The sequence below is a fragment of the Rhea pennata genome, chromosome 25, assembly GCF_028389875.1.
Source record: "Rhea pennata isolate bPtePen1 chromosome 25, bPtePen1.pri, whole genome shotgun sequence".
Classification (NCBI taxonomy): Eukaryota; Metazoa; Chordata; class Aves; order Rheiformes; family Rheidae; genus Rhea; species Rhea pennata.
In genome coordinates this window covers 7505778-7528124 of record NC_084687.1, presented here as the reverse complement: position 1 = coordinate 7528124, position 22347 = coordinate 7505778, and the positions used below count along the sequence as shown (strand labels likewise).

Here is a 22347-nt window from a genome sequence, read left to right as displayed (position 1 = left end):
GTTTTGATTCTGGAGAAAGGCCTACATTTTACCAATGTGTTTTATTAATAGTGATGAAAGAAATTAAGTGATATATAATACATTACATAGTATCATTAACCTAGAACATTCATTATTAAAAACACCATTTTGAAAATATGTTACACATTTAGCTAGAACTGTTTCAGTAAGAATGGATTTTTGCTATTCTAAATGTGTACAAGATAAACATTGTGTGAATGTGGACGGCAGTGTTTAATTTTTCCACTGTGTGCTTTTGTGTGATGGAAATGCTGAGGGGAAAAAAATCCATAGGGAAAAATTTTATATGTATATGTGTGTGTGTGTATATATATATATATATATATAAAAATCATAATTGAGATGAAACTGCATAAATCTTAGATTAAAACCAGTTGTGGGATTTGTTGTTGAAGTAAAACTGTATAGTTACTATATTTTAATGTCATGGCAGTATTTCTTGTGCTTTTAATTCAGAAAGTACTTACCTTTTTTTTTAAATCATTTTCAGAGTGCAAAGTGTGGCGAAATCCTCTGAATCTTTTCAGAGGAGCAGAATATAGCAGGTATTAATAATCTTATTTTTTCATTGCATAGTTTTAAAATTAATCTGGAACATATTTATGTTGTGTTCCCAGAGCTTACAATAATACTATTGGGAGACAATAAGACCTACAAGATTGTAGGGATGAAGTTTGGATTGATGCCAATCCTGGGTTTCAAAAGCATCTGTCCAGATTTTGACAGTTTCAATGTTAAGAATGCAAATATTACTATAAACATCACCAGATTTTCAGGGTAAAATTTGGATGCTGGATTTATTTTGTTCTTCTTTTTGGAAAACACTAGGAAAATAATGGTCTCATACCTGTTGAGTTATTTTATTCAGATGAAGCAGTGATTCTACATCTGAAATCTCACTTTTTAAAGTAATATAGCTGTGCTGTAAGTCGCCATACTGTTTCATAGGAAAAGGTGCTTTTTAGCCAGTTCTCCAGTCATTTAGAACATAGCAAAAAGATTTTTTTTTCCTCTGCAGGAAGCCTTCTGGCAGCCTGTACAGATTATGTAGCAGTAGTGCTTGAAAACTTCTGGTTAGTAGCCCACTCCTTACTAATAAGGTTTCTGCACTAAACGTAATTGTCTGTTAAGCACATCAGCTATCCTCTTTAGTATCAGCAATAGCATTTATTAGCAGCTCATCTGACTGAAATTTCTCTTGTTAAAGATACATGTGGGTGACTGGGAAGGAGCCTCTTACGTATTATGACATGAATTTGTCTGCTCAAGATCATCAAAACTTTTTCACATGTGATACAGATGCCCTTCGGCCTTCAGATACAGGTACCAATGATGTATGTAAGAGATATGTATGTGGAATGTGCAAAGTGGGTGTTTTTAATACACATCAGCGTAGCACAAGCTACAATATGAAATATTTTGTGAAATAATAGCCTTTCTTTCTACATAGGTGTTTGAATAGATGTTCTTTTACATTGTGCTGTCTCTATTGGTTTTAAAGGAGATTGTGCATTAGGGTCCTGAAATATTTTAAGATTTCACGCTTATTAATTAACAATATGATACTGAAAACTTACTCTTCACAAGCAATGCACTGGTCTCCTTTAAAAATATTATTGACGAGCAGTGCTGTCTCCATGATTTTATCATAGCATTCCAAATGTTGAGTGCAGAAAATGTACTCAACCTGGTTATTGTCAGACTAGGTGCTATTACCAATTTGTCAAGTTCCGGAAGCATTACTTGTCATCTAGCTGTGACATGTTTGATGTGTTTTTGCTTCACAAATGGAGTGTATTGTCTCGCTTACTAAGCCAAGACTAATATTTTGTTTCCAAAAGAAAACTTGAACGTTTTTTTCCACGTTACTCTTGCTGGACAGCAGAAAGTTTTGTTCCAAAAGAAACATGCATAGGTTCTTCAGTTTTCTTATCATACTTGAGATAGGCCAGATATTTAATTCCATGAATGTAATGTTCTGGAGTTCTTTCAGAGCTGTTATTTTGTGTGAAAGTTATTAATTCTGTCTAGAAAATGGTAGCTGTAAGTAAACTGTCTTTCTTTTGTTAAAGTTGGCTCCCGGTTTGGGATCCCACTTTTCTCTAGTAGAAACATATGGGAAAGGATGTAGAGATGCTTCACTGAACTCTTTGCTTTCTATCTGACTGATTTTGAATTTGAGTTGTAATTCAACCTTTTAAATAGTTAGATTTCATCCTTTGTTTTTAGTTACTTTCTAGAACACCTTTTAATAAGATAAATGATTATATTCTATATTGAACTGGCTTTGCCATGTTATGCCACTCAAACATGTTTTGTAAATTTAAAAAGAAATAGTTTAACCCTTTGTGATCTGGTAGTTGTCCAAACACTGAAGTATGAAACAATAACTGTGTAACACATATCTTACTATATCAACTTTCTTTGAAGTTCTGTTTGAAAGCTTAAGTTAAAATTCTGTGCAGGTCTGTGCAAGAACCTGTGTTTAACAATTGCTGCTGCCAAGCTTTCAACAAGCCTTGTGAAATGTTTCCAGAAATCTGTAGCGATTTAGAAACTGTACATCTGCCTGGTTATGTAAACTGCCTTTTGTTTCAGTTTAGGAGTTCTTAAATGGTCAATGAATAATATTCCTTTTGGTATTGCTATCTTGGATTAAATTTGTGACAACATCAGATATTGCAAGATTCTGCTGCTTATAGTAGAAGTTCCTGCTGGAATTAAAAGTACTTGTGTACTCTTCCCTATAGCAGTTGTTTAGCAAAGGTGAATTTGCAAAATGAAAGTGAATGTTAGTCTGGTAGACTTGAAACATAAACAGCCAATATTGCCTCAGCTTTTCTGATTGGCTAACTAGGTGTTTTCCTGCATTTTTGTGTCTCACCAGCCTTTTAAATTTTTTTTGCAACAGTTATGCAGAAAGCATGGAGAGAGAGAAACCCTCAAGCCCGGATTAAAGCAGCTTATCAAGCTTTAGAATTGAACAATGAGTAAGTTTAGATAAAAGTTAATTTTCTTTATTTCCAGTGTAAAAGATTAAATGACATGATGTTGACCACAGTATCAGTTTCTTGTCCTAAATATTTAGAATTAGCAAGAGAAATTTCCAAATATTTTAAAGGGGATTTTTGTGAATATGAGAATTATACATGTGGCTGTCAGTTACACTGAAGTATTGAACTATGCTTTAGAAAAAGTAGCTTTTGTTCTCCCTTTTTCTTAGAATTTTTTTTTTTTAATCTTTATATCACTAGCAATAACACAGGAAAACTCGTGCTGAGGTGGAACAAACTAAACTGAATATGAAAATCTAGGTTTATCAGGAATGGCATTATGATAGTACTGTGTTTGGAGTTCACATATGATGTTTTTCTTAGGGTTTTAAATATAATTGTGTAATACAAAACAAAATTGATTGCAGAAGTAAGTAAAATTTTTTGGTTTGTAATTTGGTCCTTTTTGTGTAAAAAGGTTCACCTTCTTGTTTTAGAAAAACAAACTGAACAGAAAGAACTTTCACACAGTTATCACAGCATTTTAAGTGTTTAATGGAAAATAATTTTACAAACAGTTATAACCTTTTTTTTTTCTTGGAATGTTTATTTTGTCTTAAAACTGAAAAGGTTTCTGTTTTCCTAGTATTCACCATTTGGACATAAGCAGTGAATATTACGGTACAGCAGTTCGCTGTTGTCAATGCTTAGATACTAAACATATGCGAAAGCTCCCTAATTCTGAAGCTTTTTACACTTATTCAAAAATGTTAAGCTTTAAGTCCCTCAGTATAATTTGTGTCTTTTTTCCCCTATTACAGCTGTGCAACTGCCTATGTTCTTCTGGCTGAGGAAGAAGCAACAACTATTGTAGATGCTGAGAAGTATTTTAAACAGGCTCTGAAAGCAGGAGAAACAATTTACAGAAAGTCTCAAAATTGCCATTCCCAAAGTCCCCAGCATGAAGCACAGCTGAGTAAGCACTTTTGAATCAGATAAACAAACACTTCTTTTTCAGCAGCAAAGTAAAATGAAAGTTATGATTAGTGATTTGAGTTTGATTCCCAAATCAGTGAAGCAGTTCTTACTATTTTAGCTATGCTTAGCATGACATGCTGTATGATCTTTTGTCGTACCTGAATAAGTATAGAAAGTGGTAGTTATGCTGTGTATTTATCATAGGTTGTATTGTTTAGGCTTCTTTTATTCTAGCCAATATTTTGGGGAAAAAAAGTCTAAGTCTTTTTGCCATTTAATCTTGTTAAAAGGAATTGCTGACATTGGTCTAGATGGGCTTTGGTTGAGACAGCACTAATAGTTATTTACATGTTACATACACATGGTTAGGGAAGAACAGGTTGTATGGTTTTGTTTGGTTTTGTTTTTTTGAGAGGGAGATTTGTATGTCTTTGTTTTAGAGATGCACAAAAGATGATGACAGCAATCCTGAAAGTATCTTTACTATTTTGGTTCTACAGTCAATTGCACTTAGATTGGCTACTTTGAAATATTCCTATTAGAATGTATATTCATGTTTTTTTTTTTTTTAAGGATTGTAACTGATGGATTAATATTTTCCTTTTGCTTTTTAATCAGGAAGAGACACCAATGTACTGGTGTATGTGAAAAGGAGGCTAGCTATGTGTGCAAGAAAACTTGGGAGAATAAGAGAGGCTGTAAAAATGATGAGAGATGTAAGTAATTTAAAAGAAGTGTGAGCAACTCCTGGTGTTTTTCTGTCACATTGTCCAAAATGATGATGTAAAACTCCCTTTCTAGGCATTATAGTAAGTCTAATTGAATTATTTCCCAGTGACATTTGCACATCACGATGGATTTATTTTCTGGGGGAATTACAATGACAATATTTTAGTTCCTGTATCTGGAAATTAAGTGTTCATATTATATAATGGCATATGTTCACAGTTTTGTTTTCCAGTTTGCTTTATGCTTGGCTCAATGACTAAATTGTCAAAATAGCCAAACTTTGTACTTCATTGTATTTCAGTCTTATCTTTTGCTTGCCCAAGGTGTATCGTAAGTTATTATTACACAACAAATATACTGACCAAACCAGCCCACTGGGGGAAACATGCCCATTTGAGCTGAAAGTATGATGTATGAACACCTAAGTATAATTGTTTTCCAGTAGATGAACGCTGGCAAAAAAAGTGACCTCTTTAAGTTAGGTTTGGCAGTACTTTTGGTTACCTGCTGTTTTTTAACACTGCAAAAGAACAAAGCATTGAAAAAGCTTAAATTATTGTATTATTTTTGCCTAAGTATTTCAGGAGTTCAAATAAAATACTATATAATTGTGCCTAATTTATTTCTCTTTAATGATTTTCAGTTAATGAAAGAGTTTCCACTTCTTAGCATGCTGAATATTCATGAAAACCTCCTGGAGGCATTGTTGGAATTACAAGCTTATGCAGATGTCCAGGCAGTTCTAGCAAAGTATGATGGTAAGTGATGTCTATTGGAAAAATACTGACACTTTTGTATAATTGTGTAGGTGAGGGGGCAAAGTATATGTGTCCAAAAGCCAAGTGTCTACCAATGTTTGAGCTAGCTGGCTAGATTCCTCTCATCACCCTCAGAAAGGCACTTTCAGATCATGAGTCAACTTTTTCCGTTTAAAATGATGAGCTCAGATGGAGTTATCTGAATTTAGGCAAGCTAAATTATATATGAATTAAGTGTTATGTTCTTAAGTTACCACTAATCCACCGACAGATCTTGAAGTTCACTTTTCCTCTGCTCAGGGATTTTTTTTTTCAATCTCTTCTAGATCCCTGATTATGAATAGTTTCATCAGACTTTCTCAGTTGTCACATAGCCCCCTTAAAGTATTTAATGTAAATAGGTTGAAAAAGATAGTCTTCCCTTCTGCCATCCTCTGATCTTGGTCTGATAATTCTGTAGTACTGAGTCTGATTGCCAAAGATTAGTGGTGTGCAAGCTTTGCTCTCTTAAATGGCAGTAGTTTGCTTTCATTATCTGTCTGAATTGGAATGTTTCAGATATTGCACAGGTCTAGATAAACGTTAATGAAATAGGTAGGTACTTGTCCCCAGAGTTTTGCCACGTAGCTAACGCCCAGGTCATTAGTTTACCAAGTGCTGCTGCCAAAACTGTCCCTTCAATCATCTTCAGAATTGAGGGACGTAAAAGCAGTATTTTGTAGCAAGTGTTCCATGCCCTTGAGAAATCAGCGTGTTCCTTGTTGTGTCTCTGTTCTTCGTTGCTTCAGGGAATAGGAAGTATGTTGTTCTTGCCAAAATCCTGTGCCCCTGTGTGTGGCCACTTCAGTTGTGTGCTTGTATTATTTGTCCATACATGCCTGCCCTATGGGGTTTTATTAGTTTAACAAAAGCATTTGCTCTTTTGCTAGGATGTCTTTATATTAATGTCAGAAATTGTGACTTTTTCATCAAGAAAAGGGAGCTGTCCTTCCCCTCTCCCCCCCACCAGACACCCCTAAGCATCTGGAAAAATTACTGAGAGCTTCAAACTTTCTGTCGCCTCCTAGTGTTTTACTTGACATGACAACCAGTCTTCTGTTAGGTGATGGACAAGGTGAGGATGGGATTTACAAAAATACCCAAGAGCTATATGACTATACACAACATGATATTAGGGAATGAGACCCCAGGCTTTGTCTACTTTTAAAGTAAACTTGTACTGTGGAGTGCTAACCTTCTAATCTATAATTGTCAGCTGAAAGTTAGCCTCAGAAGCTATTTTACAAAGCATCCAACTAACAGATACTTCTCCCATTAAACTGGAAAAGAAGGAAAGTTGCATTTCCATTTAAAAAAAAAACATCTATTTGTCGGTCATGTATTTTTTTTTGGTCAGCTTCTAATCAGTATTTCAGTATTTTGTAAAACTCCATGTTTGTATACAGTTGCAAAATCAGGTGAAGATTTAAAGCTCATTTTAAACCTTCATGATTGAATACAGGGAAAGTACTTTGTTCTTAAATGTCTATTTATGCATGCATTTCTCTCTTTAAATCCAGTTTCAGTGTCTTAGTATGTTTAGAAGAAAGAATTACTCCTTCCAGCTTAACTGCAACTCTGAGTTTTTGATCTGAGACTGACTGGTCATCAGAAGATTGCTTGATGACTAAGAATTTCAGGGCTTCTAATCATAGCTGAAATGTTCCAGATGTGACATGTATTGTTTGGTATACCCAAATAAAATCTTTAAGCTCAAAGAAAATAGATTTAAAATGTTTGTCTTACCTTTAGATATTACAGTTTAATTATTTTATTTTATCATAGATATTAGCCTTCCAAAATCAGCAGCAATATGTTACACAGCGGCCCTATTAAAAGCCAGAGCTGTTTCAGAAAGGTAAGCAAGCCCACTTGTGAAAACAGTGGTTTGTGGCTAATCTTGGATTATGCTATAAACTATAGATTAAACAAAAATCTAAATCCAACGTGTAGCACTTACATTTCTAAAAACAATAGCTGTATATTTATATAAAGTTCTTCCAATAATTTTTATTGTTTTACTTTTCTCTTGAAAAACAAACTTTATGGACAAATAGTATGCTCTTTGTGTAAAATCCAGGATAGTTGAAAATAATTAAACATCTGTAACATTAATACAGGTAAAGATGGTATCCAAAAGCATGTGTTCCATGCATGTACTTTTCTATAATTTTCAGTCTTTTGCTGTGATGTTCAGCAGTTTTGTGTGTGTATATATGGGTTAGGTGCTTGATATTTATGAAAATTCATATTGGCATTTGTCTTTTCCTGATTTTATTTATTTATTTATTTATTTTCCCTCGGGTGATTCTAGCTTTTCCTTCTTAGAAAGTCATGTTGCAACAAACTTACGAAAGACTGAGAACTCTACCATAGATGATTGGTATGAAGTTTCTAAAATGTTAACAAATCTTTGTCATATTGGCATGGATGGCAGTCAAGATACCTGAATTAGCCTTTGCATTTGTTTGGTAGAAGGGTTTATTTCTCATTTCTGATAAGTCAGTCAATTCTTAATGAGTTTCAGCCTTAAACAAATAACTGATTAGCATTTTATCAACTTTGTTCTGCATGGGTTTTCTCTTCAGGTTCTCCCCTGAAACTGCCTCCAAAAGAGGGCTTAGTACAGCAGAAATTAATGCTGTGGAAGCGATTCACAGAGCTGTGGAATTTAACCCTCATGTTCCAAAGGTAAGAGTATTTTATTTCCTGTTGGGCTATTTTATCTTCTTCTGAAGTAAGTCATCTTACTGTCCTGTGGTTTGAGCCTTTCTAGCCCTGTGCTTTTTTTGAAGTTGGTTGTAACTCCAACCTTTGATTTGTTTATATCATAAATGTTGTTTGTAACTAAATTAGTTGTTCATAATTAGCAATATTCAGTAGTTTTGTTACAAAAAAGTTTAAATGCAAGTTAAAATTTTCTGACTTGCTGGAAAATTCAGTAATGTATTACTGAAGGCCCTTTGCTGGGTAAACTAAGTATTAATAAATACCAATTTAAATCTTTCAAATCCCTGAAGCCAAATTAAATTATCCAGACAATAACAACCCATAATACTTCAAAATACTTCTTTCTATTTTATTTAAAGCATGTCTCCAGAACTCCAGTTATTGAAAGATCTACTGTCACTTATTTTCTTCATCCCTATGTAGACAAGATTAAGAATCTGTACTGTTACATGCTCTAATTTAATGTCTGCCATTACTTGAACTAGCCAAAGTAATAGATTCCACTAAGAGTTGTGTGAAAATAAAATCTTTTCTTGATTTTTTTTTTAACTGTGCTAGTATTGGTGATGCATTCATTTTGAAGTCTTGAATGTAGAAAGTTGGCTTAGTTCTGGACATAATCCTCTGCAAATAATCATGGAGTCCAAATGACTATTGCTGTGAAGGCTTGAATTATCCGACCACTCTATTCTGTCTGCCTGTCCAATCTAATAGAATGTGCACTGAGAAAGCTAATTGCTGGGAGAAATTGCTGCTTGTTTGCATGACTGATCAAGAGCGTAGCAAGTTCATTTCAGACAGTCTCAGACAGATTTTTCTTTACTCTCTGCCTTTAGGGGAAGAAGATTATAACGCATTATCATTATCTAAAAGTTCTTTTATTTTGTGTATCCTTTAGTTGTTTCAGGAGCCTCATGTACCTTTTCTAAGAAGTTAGATCCCATTTCAGACAGTCTGCTTGCAAAATTTGTTTTACAGACAATCAGGAAACTGATTCTAACTTTCCATACTTTGATCTTCTCTTCTAATTATTTACATATCCGGATTTCTTCATAGTTTTTTATTACAATACCTCCTTGAAACACCAGTTGATAAAACTGCCAGGCAGAATTTTACTGTTGCTGGCTACCTAGAGTATGGACTGTAAAATATTCATAGTCAAACAAGAAAAGAAGAGGACAGGAAGAGCACAAAAAAGTGAAGAAACTTGCCCAATACATTATGGTGGACTAGTGGGGAAGAAAATCTAGCTTCTAAATTTGCAGTCTGTCCTTTCCTCTGGACTAAAAATGAATGAATATGTGAAGTATAAATCTCTTTGTTCTTGTGTCTAATGAAAGTGATTGTCTTTGCAGATAACATCGTTTTGCATAAGGAAAATAAAAATAATGTTTATTTCTTTTTGCCCTGAGTTATACTTTTACAAGGATGACTTTTGTTTGAAAAGTTAGGGGAAAGCATTTTATGGAGCTACAAAATGATACTTTTAAACCATTTCAATTGGGAGATCTGTAGCTACATTTTGATAATGTGCAAAATATTCTTTTCCAATCATGTTCTGAATATCTTACAAATTTTAACTGGGTAAAAAGACTTTTTTATTTCCAGATTTAAGAAAAAGAAAAATTTCATAGTAATGCCTTGTCTATTTTATGGTTATAAAAAGGATATTAAAATCTTTCAGATCCTGGAATTTTTTTCTGTTTGTGTGGTAACATGTGGGTGCAGAGACAGCCAAAGCATGGAGTTTAACATTAGTATGTTGAGGCTATACTTGCAATGGACCTTCATCACCACTGTTGCATTTACATTCCCTTACTCTTTAAGTAGTACAACTGAAAACTAGGCACTGTAGAGAGCATGAGGAGTCAGGTCGAAGGTCAGATATTTGAGACCATTTTCCCACAGCAGCCCTGTGTGAGTGATCCTTTACTGTGTTAAAAAAAAAAAAAAAAAAGAGGAGGATTAGAGAGGATTAGCAAGAATATTACCCTCCAGAGTGTAGGCCCAAGGCACTAAAAGAAGAACCTAGCCAGGCAGTAAATGTGCTTTATTTGGCCAGGGCACAACTACATTCCTTCAAGAATCTGAATGGGAAAAGTTAAGTCCTCAAACTGGATTAGTAAATAATCTCATAGTTTGTGGCATCTGCTGAAATAAATCGGTGAGTTGGCTGCATTCTTACACTTTGGGAGACAGTCAAAGGAATTGCCAGCCACATTGATCAAAGGTGTGGATTAACTTTGGCTGTTATTGAATGAGACATTATATGCTAAGAGAAGACAACTCGTAAGTAAATACTAGAGCTGGAACCATCATTTCATGCTTCTAAAAATTATCTGTTTTTAAAAGCCAAATTCAAAAGGAGTACCTCTCTTTTTTAATATACAATTTAAAAAACTGCATATCCTATATTTCAAGGGAAATGGAAAATTTATTAATTGTAGCCTTTGACTCTTCTGTGCATTGTATATCCTGCTCATGTAGGAAGAAGGCTGAAACTGAGAAATTCTGAGGTCAGAGATACTTTGTGGTGGCACAGCAAAACCACATTAAAACCATGTTTTTCTGAATTTTGCTTGATTCTTTTTCCTTTCGTTAGCATATTGACGCTTATCACCAATTTCTGATTTGCTACTGATATTTGAGGACTAACAAATATTTAGCCTCTCCTCCATTGAAAGTTTCAGTGATAAAACTGAATACAAATGCCAGGGTTTTTGTTAGCCTAAACTTGCAGCTCATTGGTATTGTACTAGCAGCACAATATTTTATGTATCTTCTACAAAAATGTTCACATTTTACCTCACTGAAGATGCATTTTTCCTGATACTCTGTGTGAAACTCCCAGTTTAAGAGCCTTATACACTAATGTTTCTTTCTCCTTTTCCCTTTCCTGTGCAAATGAATGCTATTTCTTCAACAGATAAAGTTAGTCTCTGTGTGATGTGCTCTGTTATTCCTCAAATAATCCTTCATTTTCCGCAGTTAATAAGGATTTAAGAATATTCCGTGTAACAAAGTGCTTTCCACTTTTACTTTCAGTATTTGCTAGAAATGAAAAGTTTAGTCCTACCTCCAGAGCATATTCTGAAACGAGGGGACAGCGAGGCAGTAGCATATGCTTTTTTTCATCTCCAGCACTGGAAGAGGATAGAAGGAGCTCTAAATCTGCTACATTGTACATGGGAGGGCAGTAAGTATCTGTTTTAGTTGCATGTTTCTTTCTTTTCTTTTTAGATATTATCTTTCTTTTCTTTTTAGATATTAGACTAATCTCTTTGCATTTATTCACCTCAATCACAATTGGTTCTCTTTGTGGGAAGCTGGTTGCTTGGTTTAGCTATGAATCTAATGTCACTCACTCTTATTTCCAGCATTTAGGATGATCCCATACCCGTTAGAGAAAGGCCATCTTTTCTATCCGTATCCAAGTTGTACAGAAACAGCGGACAGAGAACTGTTGCCAAGTAAGTGGTTTCTAAGCGTTGACGATAAAACATAACCTAAGGAAGTATTTGGTTTGTGGTGTTCTGTATTTACCTTACTGTGGTTTCAGGTTTGAGCTTCCCATAAAGGGATCCAGCTACTTGTTGATGTCCCTCCCAGATGTTCCTTAAGCACTTCATATGTGTATGGGGATAAATGTTAGCTTGATTTTGTAACAAGCTAATAGGTCCTTCCAGGAGAAAATTTCTATGTGTTTTCCCAATTTCAAGAGCAAAAAAATGCACTGGTTCTTTAAATCATTTTTAAAAGTCATAGATTTGGTTACTGTTGCAGAGGAGCTATTTCCTTTTAGCAAGGTGTGAATGCATGGTTCCAGTCTTACATTCAAATACCTGGCAGAACCTGTTTGTGATCTTGAAGGAAGTCCTTGGTTAATCTATAGCTTGAGAGAATGTTTATTGATTTCTGTGATTTAATTTATTGGTATATATTCATCTGCTGCATAGTACACCTCCTGTATTTTTTTATCCATTTAGATCTTTGTACAGATTTATACTAACACTTGACACTGAAGAGTAACTGCTCTTCAACTGCCTATTACCTCAAGGTTATTTTATGCAAGTATGAGCCTACATGTTTTTTGTTTTGTAAGACAACCTGAAAATAAACCATTAGGACTTTTGCTCATTATGTCTGAGAAAGTAACATTAATTTAGATAAGAATTGGACTGTTAAGTGTATGTGCTAATAGAGTTCTTATTAAGGTTAACTTCTATATCATGAAGAAACACACGTCCCAGAGGACTATAAAGGGCTACTGCAAAAGTACCAGCAGACCTACTGAGACCACAGCTGTGGAAAAGCAAACCTACACATACATATTTCTGTTTAAATGCCTGAAGTTATATTTAAAATGTGTAATTTAAATTTGCCCCCAGACTGCTTTAAATTACTCCTTTCTCACTTATGCAGGATATTGCACAAGGAATTCCTTGGTTAGTGACTAACCCTAAATTGTAGACTTCCCAGCATAATTAAACACCAACATATGCACATATTTCAACACGATCATTCACGCGTTCCTATTACGATTTAAATATAAAACTACCCATAAATAATATCATCTTAGCACTTTTATTGCACTACTTCCTCGAGAAATCTTGATACTAAATTTTTTAAACTTATCTATTTAAAATAATGTTGGCCAAATTAATGATTCAAAGACCCTGAATTGGTCTGACTAGTAACAATTCCTGAATGGCTGTGAACATATAGAATTGTTTTTAGTTGTCCTTATGTATTTTGGATTTGATTCTAATATCTTAGTGTAGGAACAACTGGAGTAGAAAGAATCCTCCCTCCCTCCCTCCCTCCCTCCCTCCCTTAAAATCCTTTCTTAACTTACATTGTTGCCTTTTGCTATGATGTTTTCTAACTTAGGTTGCTCTCTGTTTTAAAAATCAGGTGAGTTTCTACGTTATGTTGAGAGCATGGCGCTACTCAGTAGTAGACAGCCATTCCTGTGCTTGGTGAAGAAGATTGCATTGCTATCATATTGTACCATAAAGTAGCAGGACTGGTTACTTGTTAAGAAGGTGAACTGATAATCTCTGGAATATCATTGAACAACTCTGACTGGCATTAGACATGGAATGCAATGTGTTTTACAGAGCTGTGTTCCATAATCACAGATTTAAAAACCAAACCGTACCAAACCCTATGTCATTAATGACTTACAGGCAAAGGCACAAGTCATTTTTGCTGGGGTTGCTTTTATAGTGATAACTTCTTTTTTAATGTGCCAACATTCAGAAACAATAACTGGGAGGGTGAACTGTCTTTTTCCTCCTCAGACCTCAGGATGCTGCATGTTAAAAGCCAAAATATACAAGTACGAGATGAAAAACTAGTACAATGAAAACAAATAATGAAGCAATTATATTTTCATGTTTTCTAAAAAGGCTTCCCTGAATTTTGCTTTTTTAGATTTGAAACCAGCTTGTGAAGAAATATGTGCAACCCTTTCATAATTACTTATGTCTAAAGAAACCTTCTTTTCATTAAAAAAAAAAAAAAAAAACTTTCTGAATCACTGATAAAAAGTCAAAACTGCAGGTATTCAGAACCTGAAAGTGATTACAAATTCACTAGACAGGTTGTCAGCTAGTAATCAGTTTTGGTGTCTGGAGTGCTGAAAGCTCCATTTGCAAGCCCCCTAGGCGGTCTAATCACCTTCTTCTGGTTTCATGACCATGGATTGGAAATTGCAAGGAACTGTTATATATAGAATTTATAACCTAGTTGTGGTGCTGTTTTCTTTGAGGTCTCCTCTTTTAGCTACTTGAAAAATGTACTGTAGTCTACAAACCAGAAATCCTTGGGAAGTTTATGGAGCTACCTTGCATGCATATACAATCCGATGATTGTTTTGGATTTACTGAACTTAAGGTGGATGAGCATTCCATTAAAATAGGAGAAGCAGGAAAACTGAGATATACTTGAAAAATGCTCTTCTAAATAATAGAATTAATACTTCAAAAGGTTGAAAACACCTGAAGTGTTTAAATTGGTCTAGATAATTTGTCTGGAATGTGTATTTTGACAACTTGTAAATTTTATAGCTCTTCCCTCTGTCCTGTTAAAAGAGTAGGTATCAAAAACTAAGCCTGATGAAATGCTTTAAAAATAAATCCCATGCAAGTGGAAAGGAAGACTGGGAAGAGAAAGCTGTAGTGGCTGTTAATAATAAGCAAAGACATTTAATGTCAGGGGAAAATTTTTAAAAAGTTTGAATCAAATACTTGGACCTAACGTTTTGAGCTGCACGGTAGTTGTGAGTCCACACTTTTGCTTTCTGTAAATGTAGAATTGAGTATATCATAAATTCAGAAATCTGTCCTTTATTATCAAATGTCAATGTTCTTGATGTTTTCCTTTCAGCATTTCATGAAGTCTCCGTTTACCCACAGAAGGAACTTCCATTCTTCATTCATTTCACAGCAGGCCTATGTTCCTTTTCAGCAATGCTCGCCCTTCTTACTCACCAGTTCCCTGAGCTGATGGTCATTTTTGCTAAAGCTGTAAGTATTTTTTTGTCATGGGGCTTCCATAGAGAATTTGTAGGATCTTTGGAAGTTCTGAGGTCGTGTTCTGTTGTGCTGGAGGCTGTAGTCAGTCTCGTGCTCCTCAAGGTGCTATGTGATTTGTGTGACACTTGGTAGAATTGGATTTGTAGCTTACAAAAAAAGACTGGGATTTTTGTAGTATTCTCTCTCTCTCTCTCTCTCTTTTTTCTTTTATTTCTTTTTTTTCCCTTTCCTGATTTAATCAGGTTACTCCTGAATGCCTATTAAATGCAGTGCAGCTTTGGTTTCTGCTATCTCATTGATTTGATTTTTCTGCTTAAAATTGAAGCTGGAAGTTTTTTTTTTTTTTTTTTTTTTTTAAAAAAAAAAAAAAACTTTTTTTGCATTCTGATTTAAGAGGCTTTTCCAGGAGCCAACAGGAGTTAAAATCCAAGCCCTGAGAATGTTTAGATTGTAAAATCTATGAGGCAGAAATTGTTTAAATCTGTATCTTGTATCATGTTGAGGACATTGTGCCTAACAAATAGAACTCTACACATTCTCTATAGGCCGTTTGACTTGCTGCTTCTTTTTGTTATCTTGCAAAGGAATGTTCTACAGTGAGCAGTGATGGATGCTCCAATACTTACAGGAAATTTTTACAATTACTGTTGTAAGACATGTTATGAAATCAAAGTTGGAAATCAAATACAACTCTTAACATTTTTTAATGTATTTCCATTTTACCACTATTTCTCACATCTTTGCCTTCTAAAAATCAGAGATGCCAGCATCCATGCATCAGATGTTTGCAGTGTCTCGCTATGTGGCTGCTCGATGCTTAATTATCCTTAATTAAAGAGCAAAAAATGCTCCTTAATACAGGAGGTGTTAGAGCTTGTGTAAGGTCTGTGTAGCAAGTTCTGTCATCATGGTGATGTCCCTGTACTGTAAAGGGATTATGATCCTTAATGATGCTCTGTGTTACTGTAACAGAAACAAAGGGTGTATCTTCAAAATGGGGATTGTAGAGAAGTGAACTTCTGGCTTAAATGTGATAGTCTGTGAACTTTCTTTTGTTTAGACTGTGCGCCAAGATACAGAGGTAAGTAGACAGGTATCAGCTGAAGCTGTACAAACGTAGCAGTGTACTCAGTCTCATCTTGCTCATAATACTACTAGGTTCTGTCTTACCAAGCGCAGCATTTTTGACCTGTCTTGATGAAGTTAATTCTTTATGAGAAGTGTAGGCCTTATGTCCCTTTATAAGAATGTATTCCATGATAATTGAAATGGGAGTTTGGGTGAAATGAATGGTATATTTTGACAAAAAGGTAAATTGTTAGTAAAACATACCATGGCTTTAATTTGCACTTTATAGTATCAGAGGAACATTTCAACACTTGAGAAACTTTTCCACTGAGCATTATGTTGAATGTGCATTTTTATTCCCATAGAAGATTGCAGTGTGAGAGCTTCAAAAAATAAATAAATTGGTAACTGGAGATTCTAAAAAATGAGTAGGAAGGTAAACTGGACCCCAGAAAGAAAGATTTCTTGCCGAGCAGGCAATCTAGTAGCATTACGTGAATGGAACTGACAAAAACAGTTGTAAATTAATCATTTACTTCCAAGCCAACTACTTCAAAAATTAGTTAACTGTCACTTACCTTTTGGAAACTAGACCAATGTTTTTTATATCCAGACTGGTTCCAGTTACTAGATGGAGGATTGTGTCCAGTGTAGTTAATACATCTGTTCTGGTTCTGTCATTCTAGTACCTATTCAAGATGGAACTGGACTTTACAATGGTAACCAAGCTTTTTAGCTGGATAAAGTGCTCTGATAAATTCTTGATCTGTGCTGTTTTAAATACATGTCAGCTGTTGAAGCAGTTGTTTCAATGGATGCCTTCTGTGCCGCTCTTTTTTCTTTTTCTCCCTCCCTTTTTCTTCTTTAGGGTTTCTTTTCATTGCTTATCTGTTAACGATGTTAATGGCTCTAACCTTGTTGGCTTTCCTTGAATTCTCAAAACTCTACTCCCTGTCTTCAGCAAAGAGTGAAAAATGGTGTGGACAGCTTCGCTTCTTGTCTTCTCAAACTATACCATGTAATACTTTTGGCCTTTATTGAACTATGGATGCGTAACTGTGTGGTAGAGTGGAGTGCTAGCTAAAGAGTACTAAATGCTCAATGTGTTGTTTATTCAAGCTTTACTAGTCAAAAGACAGCATGGAAGTTTTTCTGTTTTCTTGCTATTTTAATGCACCAGGTAATGTAGACCTAGGAAATAAGCTGTTTTTTCTTAAAAATACATTGTTCCTAAAACATCAGCTTCATTATTGATTCTGGTCTACAGTGTCCAAGTTATGCAGGTCTGAGAGTGGGGGCCCCATTTCCACACAGTTCTGTTGATCTTTATGTAGGAAAATACAGTTGGACATGCCAGTGACAAATTTCAGTGCTGCTCATAATTGGCTGACTTCATGTAACTAGGGTCTAACTATCTGCTTGATTAGTTCTGTAAGGACTGCATTAGCAAAGTTGTATGATTTCCAAAGAGATACAAGGTCAAATGTTATGCTAACAAAGAATTGCTTGGTGAAGTTCTGGATTTCTTGAATCAAAAAAAGACTTTGTGCAAGTTAGTTGGCTTTGCATAATGGTATTTTGAATGTCAAGTGACATGTTGCCTGAATGTGGGGGAAAAAAAGGGTTTGTTCATTTGGCAGCATATTTATTTCAGTTATTTTCTATAGGAAGAACAGATAATGTCTGTTCAGCAGAAAAGATGATCAAGAAGCATGCATATCACTGCATAATTTTACCAACCAATTGACCTCAGTGGCAGATACAGAAAAAGGAGTTCCTGCCACTCAGTGTGCTTGCTTAGTGCCAGCAAAAGTGGAAATTACATCTTGAGATGGAAAGGATAAGTGATTTCCTTATCATCCTACTGAGGCTGACACCATCTTCTGCTATTCTGCTATTTTAGATAGGATTATTGTTAACTTCCATTTATAATCTAATGGCTAATATTCTTCCTTTTTCTAATTATTAGATTATTGTACTCCCACTCCCTGCCCCCACTTCCCAAGCATGCTACAATAAAACACTTGTTTTATCTGGTGTCATACCTGCAGGTAATTCCAATATTTTAAGTTTTCCAAATTAAAAATTGTTTTTCATGATTTCAAGAATTTTTTATGATACTGTTTTTTTTTTTTGTTTTATTATATGTAGTAGATTGAGATAAAGTTCAAGATAATAAGATACTTAGCTTAGAGTGCTTTTGGTTTTAGTGAAAAAGTGATGCAAAATGCATTTCCAACAAGTTATTGGAATTACTGAATTTTGAACAAATCTAGGGCACATTTGTAGGAATAACAATTGCAAAATATCATATATATGGAATTTTTCATTATAATCTCTCTGGATGACTTAATTCTGACTACTAAGATTACATTTGAGTTGTCTCTTAATCAAACTGTTTCTAGCAACTGAGTATTTATTGAGTTGCGTGACTCTAAAGAGCTTTAAAAAGTTGAATACCTTTCTATTGACTTGAAAAGTCTGAGTTTACATATTTTCATTTGTTAGTGCTTGAGGTTGTTTCCTCCATAATAAATCACAGGGTAAACCTTGGCAAATTGCTAAAAATATTCCAAGTGGCCAAAAATCACAATGAAGCATTTACTAGTTCCAATGTATACAATCCAATATACCATCAGCAGAAGTGTTCAGTACTGGCACCTACTGTGATTCAGCTCCCTTTGAAATTGATGGCAGTCTTTCCGTTGTATTCTCGGGCCTTGGGATCAGGTGCCAGAAGGACTTTAGTTATGTTTTATACAGGTGGAAGGGTTTACAGACATTAGGGACTGATATTTTCAGAAGTGCGTTTACTGTTCCAACTACAGCCAACTGTGGCTTATTAGTTCTCTTGAAACTCAGACTCCTGCATTTTGATATTCCTTGACTAGAGGAGGATGTACCCTGCAAGCCATTTTAGGTGAAGACAATGAACTATGCAGCAGTAGAGAATATAGTACGATCTGCAAAAAGAGTGCACACCCTGTGTGTGTGTTGTGGTTAAGAGCTCAATCTCGCAGGTTTTTCAGACAATTTCTGATCTTCTGGAGAATCCCTCTGTTACTGATAATCTGAGATTGCTTTGTTTCTTAAGCAGTTGCTGTTCAGGATTTTCTCATTAGTATAAAAAAGGGAGGAAGTACAGAAAATAGATGACATTAAAATATACAGTTCACTGAGTAAGCTGAAAAGTATTCTGTCCTACATAACAATTTCTGTCAAAACTGCAGACAAAAGGATCTGATTCTTTTTGTGTTTGGTGTGAATCTTTAATAATTGCGTAGATGGAGAGCTGGGTAGCTATGAATAAACTTGTAAAAGTAGTGTTGCCCAAGTCTTTCTGTAATATCATATAAAGACACCAAAAAGTCTTCTCTACAAGAAAATTACTGATACAGAGTGACAGCAGGCACTATTAACAGTTTTGTTAGGAGTGCCTGAAAACAGCTAATATGCTTACCTTCATAAGAAATATATCCCATTTTATAAGGTCTAATATCTTTTTTCCAATATGTGCTACTAGAATGCATCATCATTATTGGTTAATATGATTGTGAAAAAAAATGCAGTGGTATTCCAGTATCTTATTGAAAACACTTCCTTGTGCATGAAATTGGAATAGTTCCTAAGACAATCCCTGTTTCAAAATGTTTGATATAGATAGCTTGATGTTTTCACAGCAAAGAAAGAAGTCATAGGAATTAAATTAAAAACTGGCTAATTTTTGTGATTACAAGATTAGGAGAAAACATTTTTTTTCTTGCTGGTTGTTCCATAGCTACCCATTAGAGCATTTTTTGCTGTTTTGCTGATAGCAGCCAGTGCTGGACAGAATATGGGACTAAACAGACCCCAGTCTGGCAAGTCCTGTTTTCTGTGACACTCTGCTTTGCTTTCTGAGCAAATCCCCCTACCACTTTCCCCAAAGCTCATTAAGTGAGACTGGAGAATTAAGTTTTTAGCCAGCTGCTGAACTTTTCATATTTATAAACACTTGAGTCTTTTGCTTATCTAAGAGAAAATGTGTATAGTTTGGAGATGTGCACTTCCCTGCCAATGTGTAATGAGTGGTTCTACACTTCACAGAAAAAAAGCCTGAAGTTTCCTGTCACAGCTGAGTGTCGATGCCAAGGGCAAAGGTTTCTTGCCTTGCTAATCTACATCTTAACTCATGCACTTAATGTGAAGGTGCCACACGCAAACAGGCAGAGAAGAAGCTAGCTGCAATGAAAAGCTCCTGCGCTGTTGTGAATGTTATGTTTTAAAAGCCTTTTTAATGTAATATTTGAGGTTATGATATAAGCCAGGAGGGCCAAAGTAAAGCCCTCAAAGTAAATGAGTTCTGTCATTGCTGTCTCGTGGAAGGGGGGCTTGTACAAGGATAACATGAGTCCCACTGAATAGTTGGGGAGATGGGTTGGGAGGGTGCAGGGGAGTTTGCACTATTTGTTTTAACCTAATCTTTTTTTCTGGAACTGTTTAGATGGCATCTAGAATACAGGAAGCATAGGCTGTCCTTGTTGGATTCTCCGTTCAATTTTTGTACATTTAAATCAATGACTTATAAGTAATCCATGCCTGAATTACTAAGAAAACACACTATCCTCCTTCCTAGTCTGCATAACACTGAAGATGTAGAGCTTAGAGCAGTTGGAAGAGTTGTAGCATGTAGAATTGCTATCCTAATTCATCCTGGTTGTGCCTAGGTATTACGAGTTCTTTGGCCTGTGAGCGCTCCCAGCGTTCTAGCATCCAGCTGAGAGTGGACTGTACCGTCTGAGCAGAGCAGGGTAAGTTAAGGTTTGAGCCATGGCTTCCCAGACCTACCCGCCTTGGATTTGAAGTCAGATTCTTCTTTGTAGTAGCACACTATAACATGTTATCACAATCTTACTGAAGCTGTTTTGTAGCTTTAGTACTGTTCAGATAGAAAGATGTGCAGTTAAAGCAAAGAGTTCTAAGGTCCAGTTTTGTTCCCCTAGCCTTCTTGTTGTCTCATTACCTTTAAGCAAGTCTCAACCTTTATGCCTCCATGTACTAATAGCTAAACTATAGTAAAGCTTCGTGTGTGACAGAGGTTGAGGTTCAGTGTTGTCCTATAGATGATGATTTTCTTGTTTTTGATGTATATAAATCTATGTTAATATTTTTTGCAAGCCTGTTTCACGGCATCAGTACTGAGGGAAATTAGCTATGTATTATCTTGAGGAAAGATGCAGAATTTCTTTGGTTATACCTTAAGCCTATAAAATTACGTTTTTTCTGAAATTGAGTTCATTTTGTTGTTGTTTTGTTCTGTTTCTTGTAGTTCTTTGGGACTCTTCTTTCACCCTTCAGCTTCATAACGGGAAAACACAGAGATCTTCCTGCTGTCTAGTCCCTGGCATCAGCTGACTTCAGTTTTGAGTGGAGCCTACTTTTCATGATAGTTTTGATTCCGTTGATCTCATGAGCGTCACCTCCAACACCCACTGGGCATGATTAGCTGGCATATGGATGGGGGAAGCAAAGAAAGCTGTGTTATTCGAAATGGTATCTTTCAAAGGCTTCTATGTTGGTAATGATGCTTAATATTATGAATTTCTTTGACCTTACAGCCTGTAATCATCTCAGGAAATAGTTTGTGTTGAGCAATATCTTATTGCTCTCTTAATCACTTGTACAACTAGAAGCTAATGCTTCCTTTGTAAGAAGTGAAAGAATACAAATTGAGTGGATGTTTTAAGTATTGATACTTCCTTCTCGGCTGTAGATGCAGAAGATAATTGGCTTCAGCTTGATTTCATATGCCTTTTTCAAAATATTTGTTAACAGTAAAGTATGATTCCACTTTCTTTATTAAAAGGTTGCTTTTTAATACATTGAATATGTTGACTTCTTAAACAGTTGTTTAATGTAGATGACACTGTACAAACAAAAATGTTTCTTCTGTATCCTGTGAGTTTGCATTACACAAGGAATTATAGTATAAATTCCCCTAATTTATATTATTATCTCTTTAGGTTTAATTGTACATCTGTTGTCTTTCAAATCCCTTTACCTTGAAAAACGAGATGGTTTCTGTAACTGCTGAAGTGATTGTGGTATCTGCATAGGAGTCTTGGGAGACCTGAGCTTTCAGGTGTTAGTCTGAAGGAAAGTACTAATGTTGATACCAGGACTAAGATGAGGAGCACTCTTCAAAGGAATTACTTGCAGTGTGGACCTACCATAAACATTTGTTTAGAGCAGACATGAAATGATAGCTGTGGCAGTTGTGGTTTGAGGTAATTGGTGTGACCTCCATTTTCATTCTTCCCCCATTAGAGAAAATGTCTATTTCTCATTCGTGTTTGCTACTCTATATTGAGAAAGCAAAGTCATATTAGCTTAGGCTTCTTAAAATGTGGAAATCCATAAAAATAGCCCAGGCTTGTTGATAAAGCTAATTCTGGGCATATTAAAAGTTCTGGATTCTCACATATGTTTTGATAGCCACGTGAAGTTTACCCT

The 22347-nt window shown here is 35.2% G+C and overlaps 1 protein-coding gene across 2 annotated transcripts; it reads left to right on the top strand.

Moving 5' to 3' along the window:
- Positions 1-511: 511 nt before the first annotated feature.
- On the top strand, positions 512-21721 carry ST7L (suppression of tumorigenicity 7 like). Of its 2 annotated transcripts, XM_062594943.1 has the most exons (14): positions 512-566; positions 1040-1094; positions 1229-1344; positions 2933-3011; positions 3836-3990; positions 4611-4708; positions 5365-5479; positions 7304-7376; positions 8107-8209; positions 11294-11444; positions 11626-11718; positions 14639-14778; positions 20562-20645; positions 21164-21721. In XM_062594943.1, exons 3-13 carry the CDS (start codon positions 1233-1235, stop codon positions 20613-20615), a joined length of 1173 nt encoding a protein of 390 aa, XP_062450927.1. In that variant the 5' UTR covers positions 512-566; positions 1040-1094; positions 1229-1232; the 3' UTR covers positions 20616-20645; positions 21164-21721. The 2 variants fall into 2 exon arrangements, with proteins under 2 accessions (XP_062450927.1, XP_062450928.1); XM_062594944.1 differs by lacking the exons at positions 512-566; positions 1040-1094 and having other exon boundaries at positions 1270-1355.
- The last annotated feature ends 626 nt before the right edge of the window (positions 21722-22347 follow it).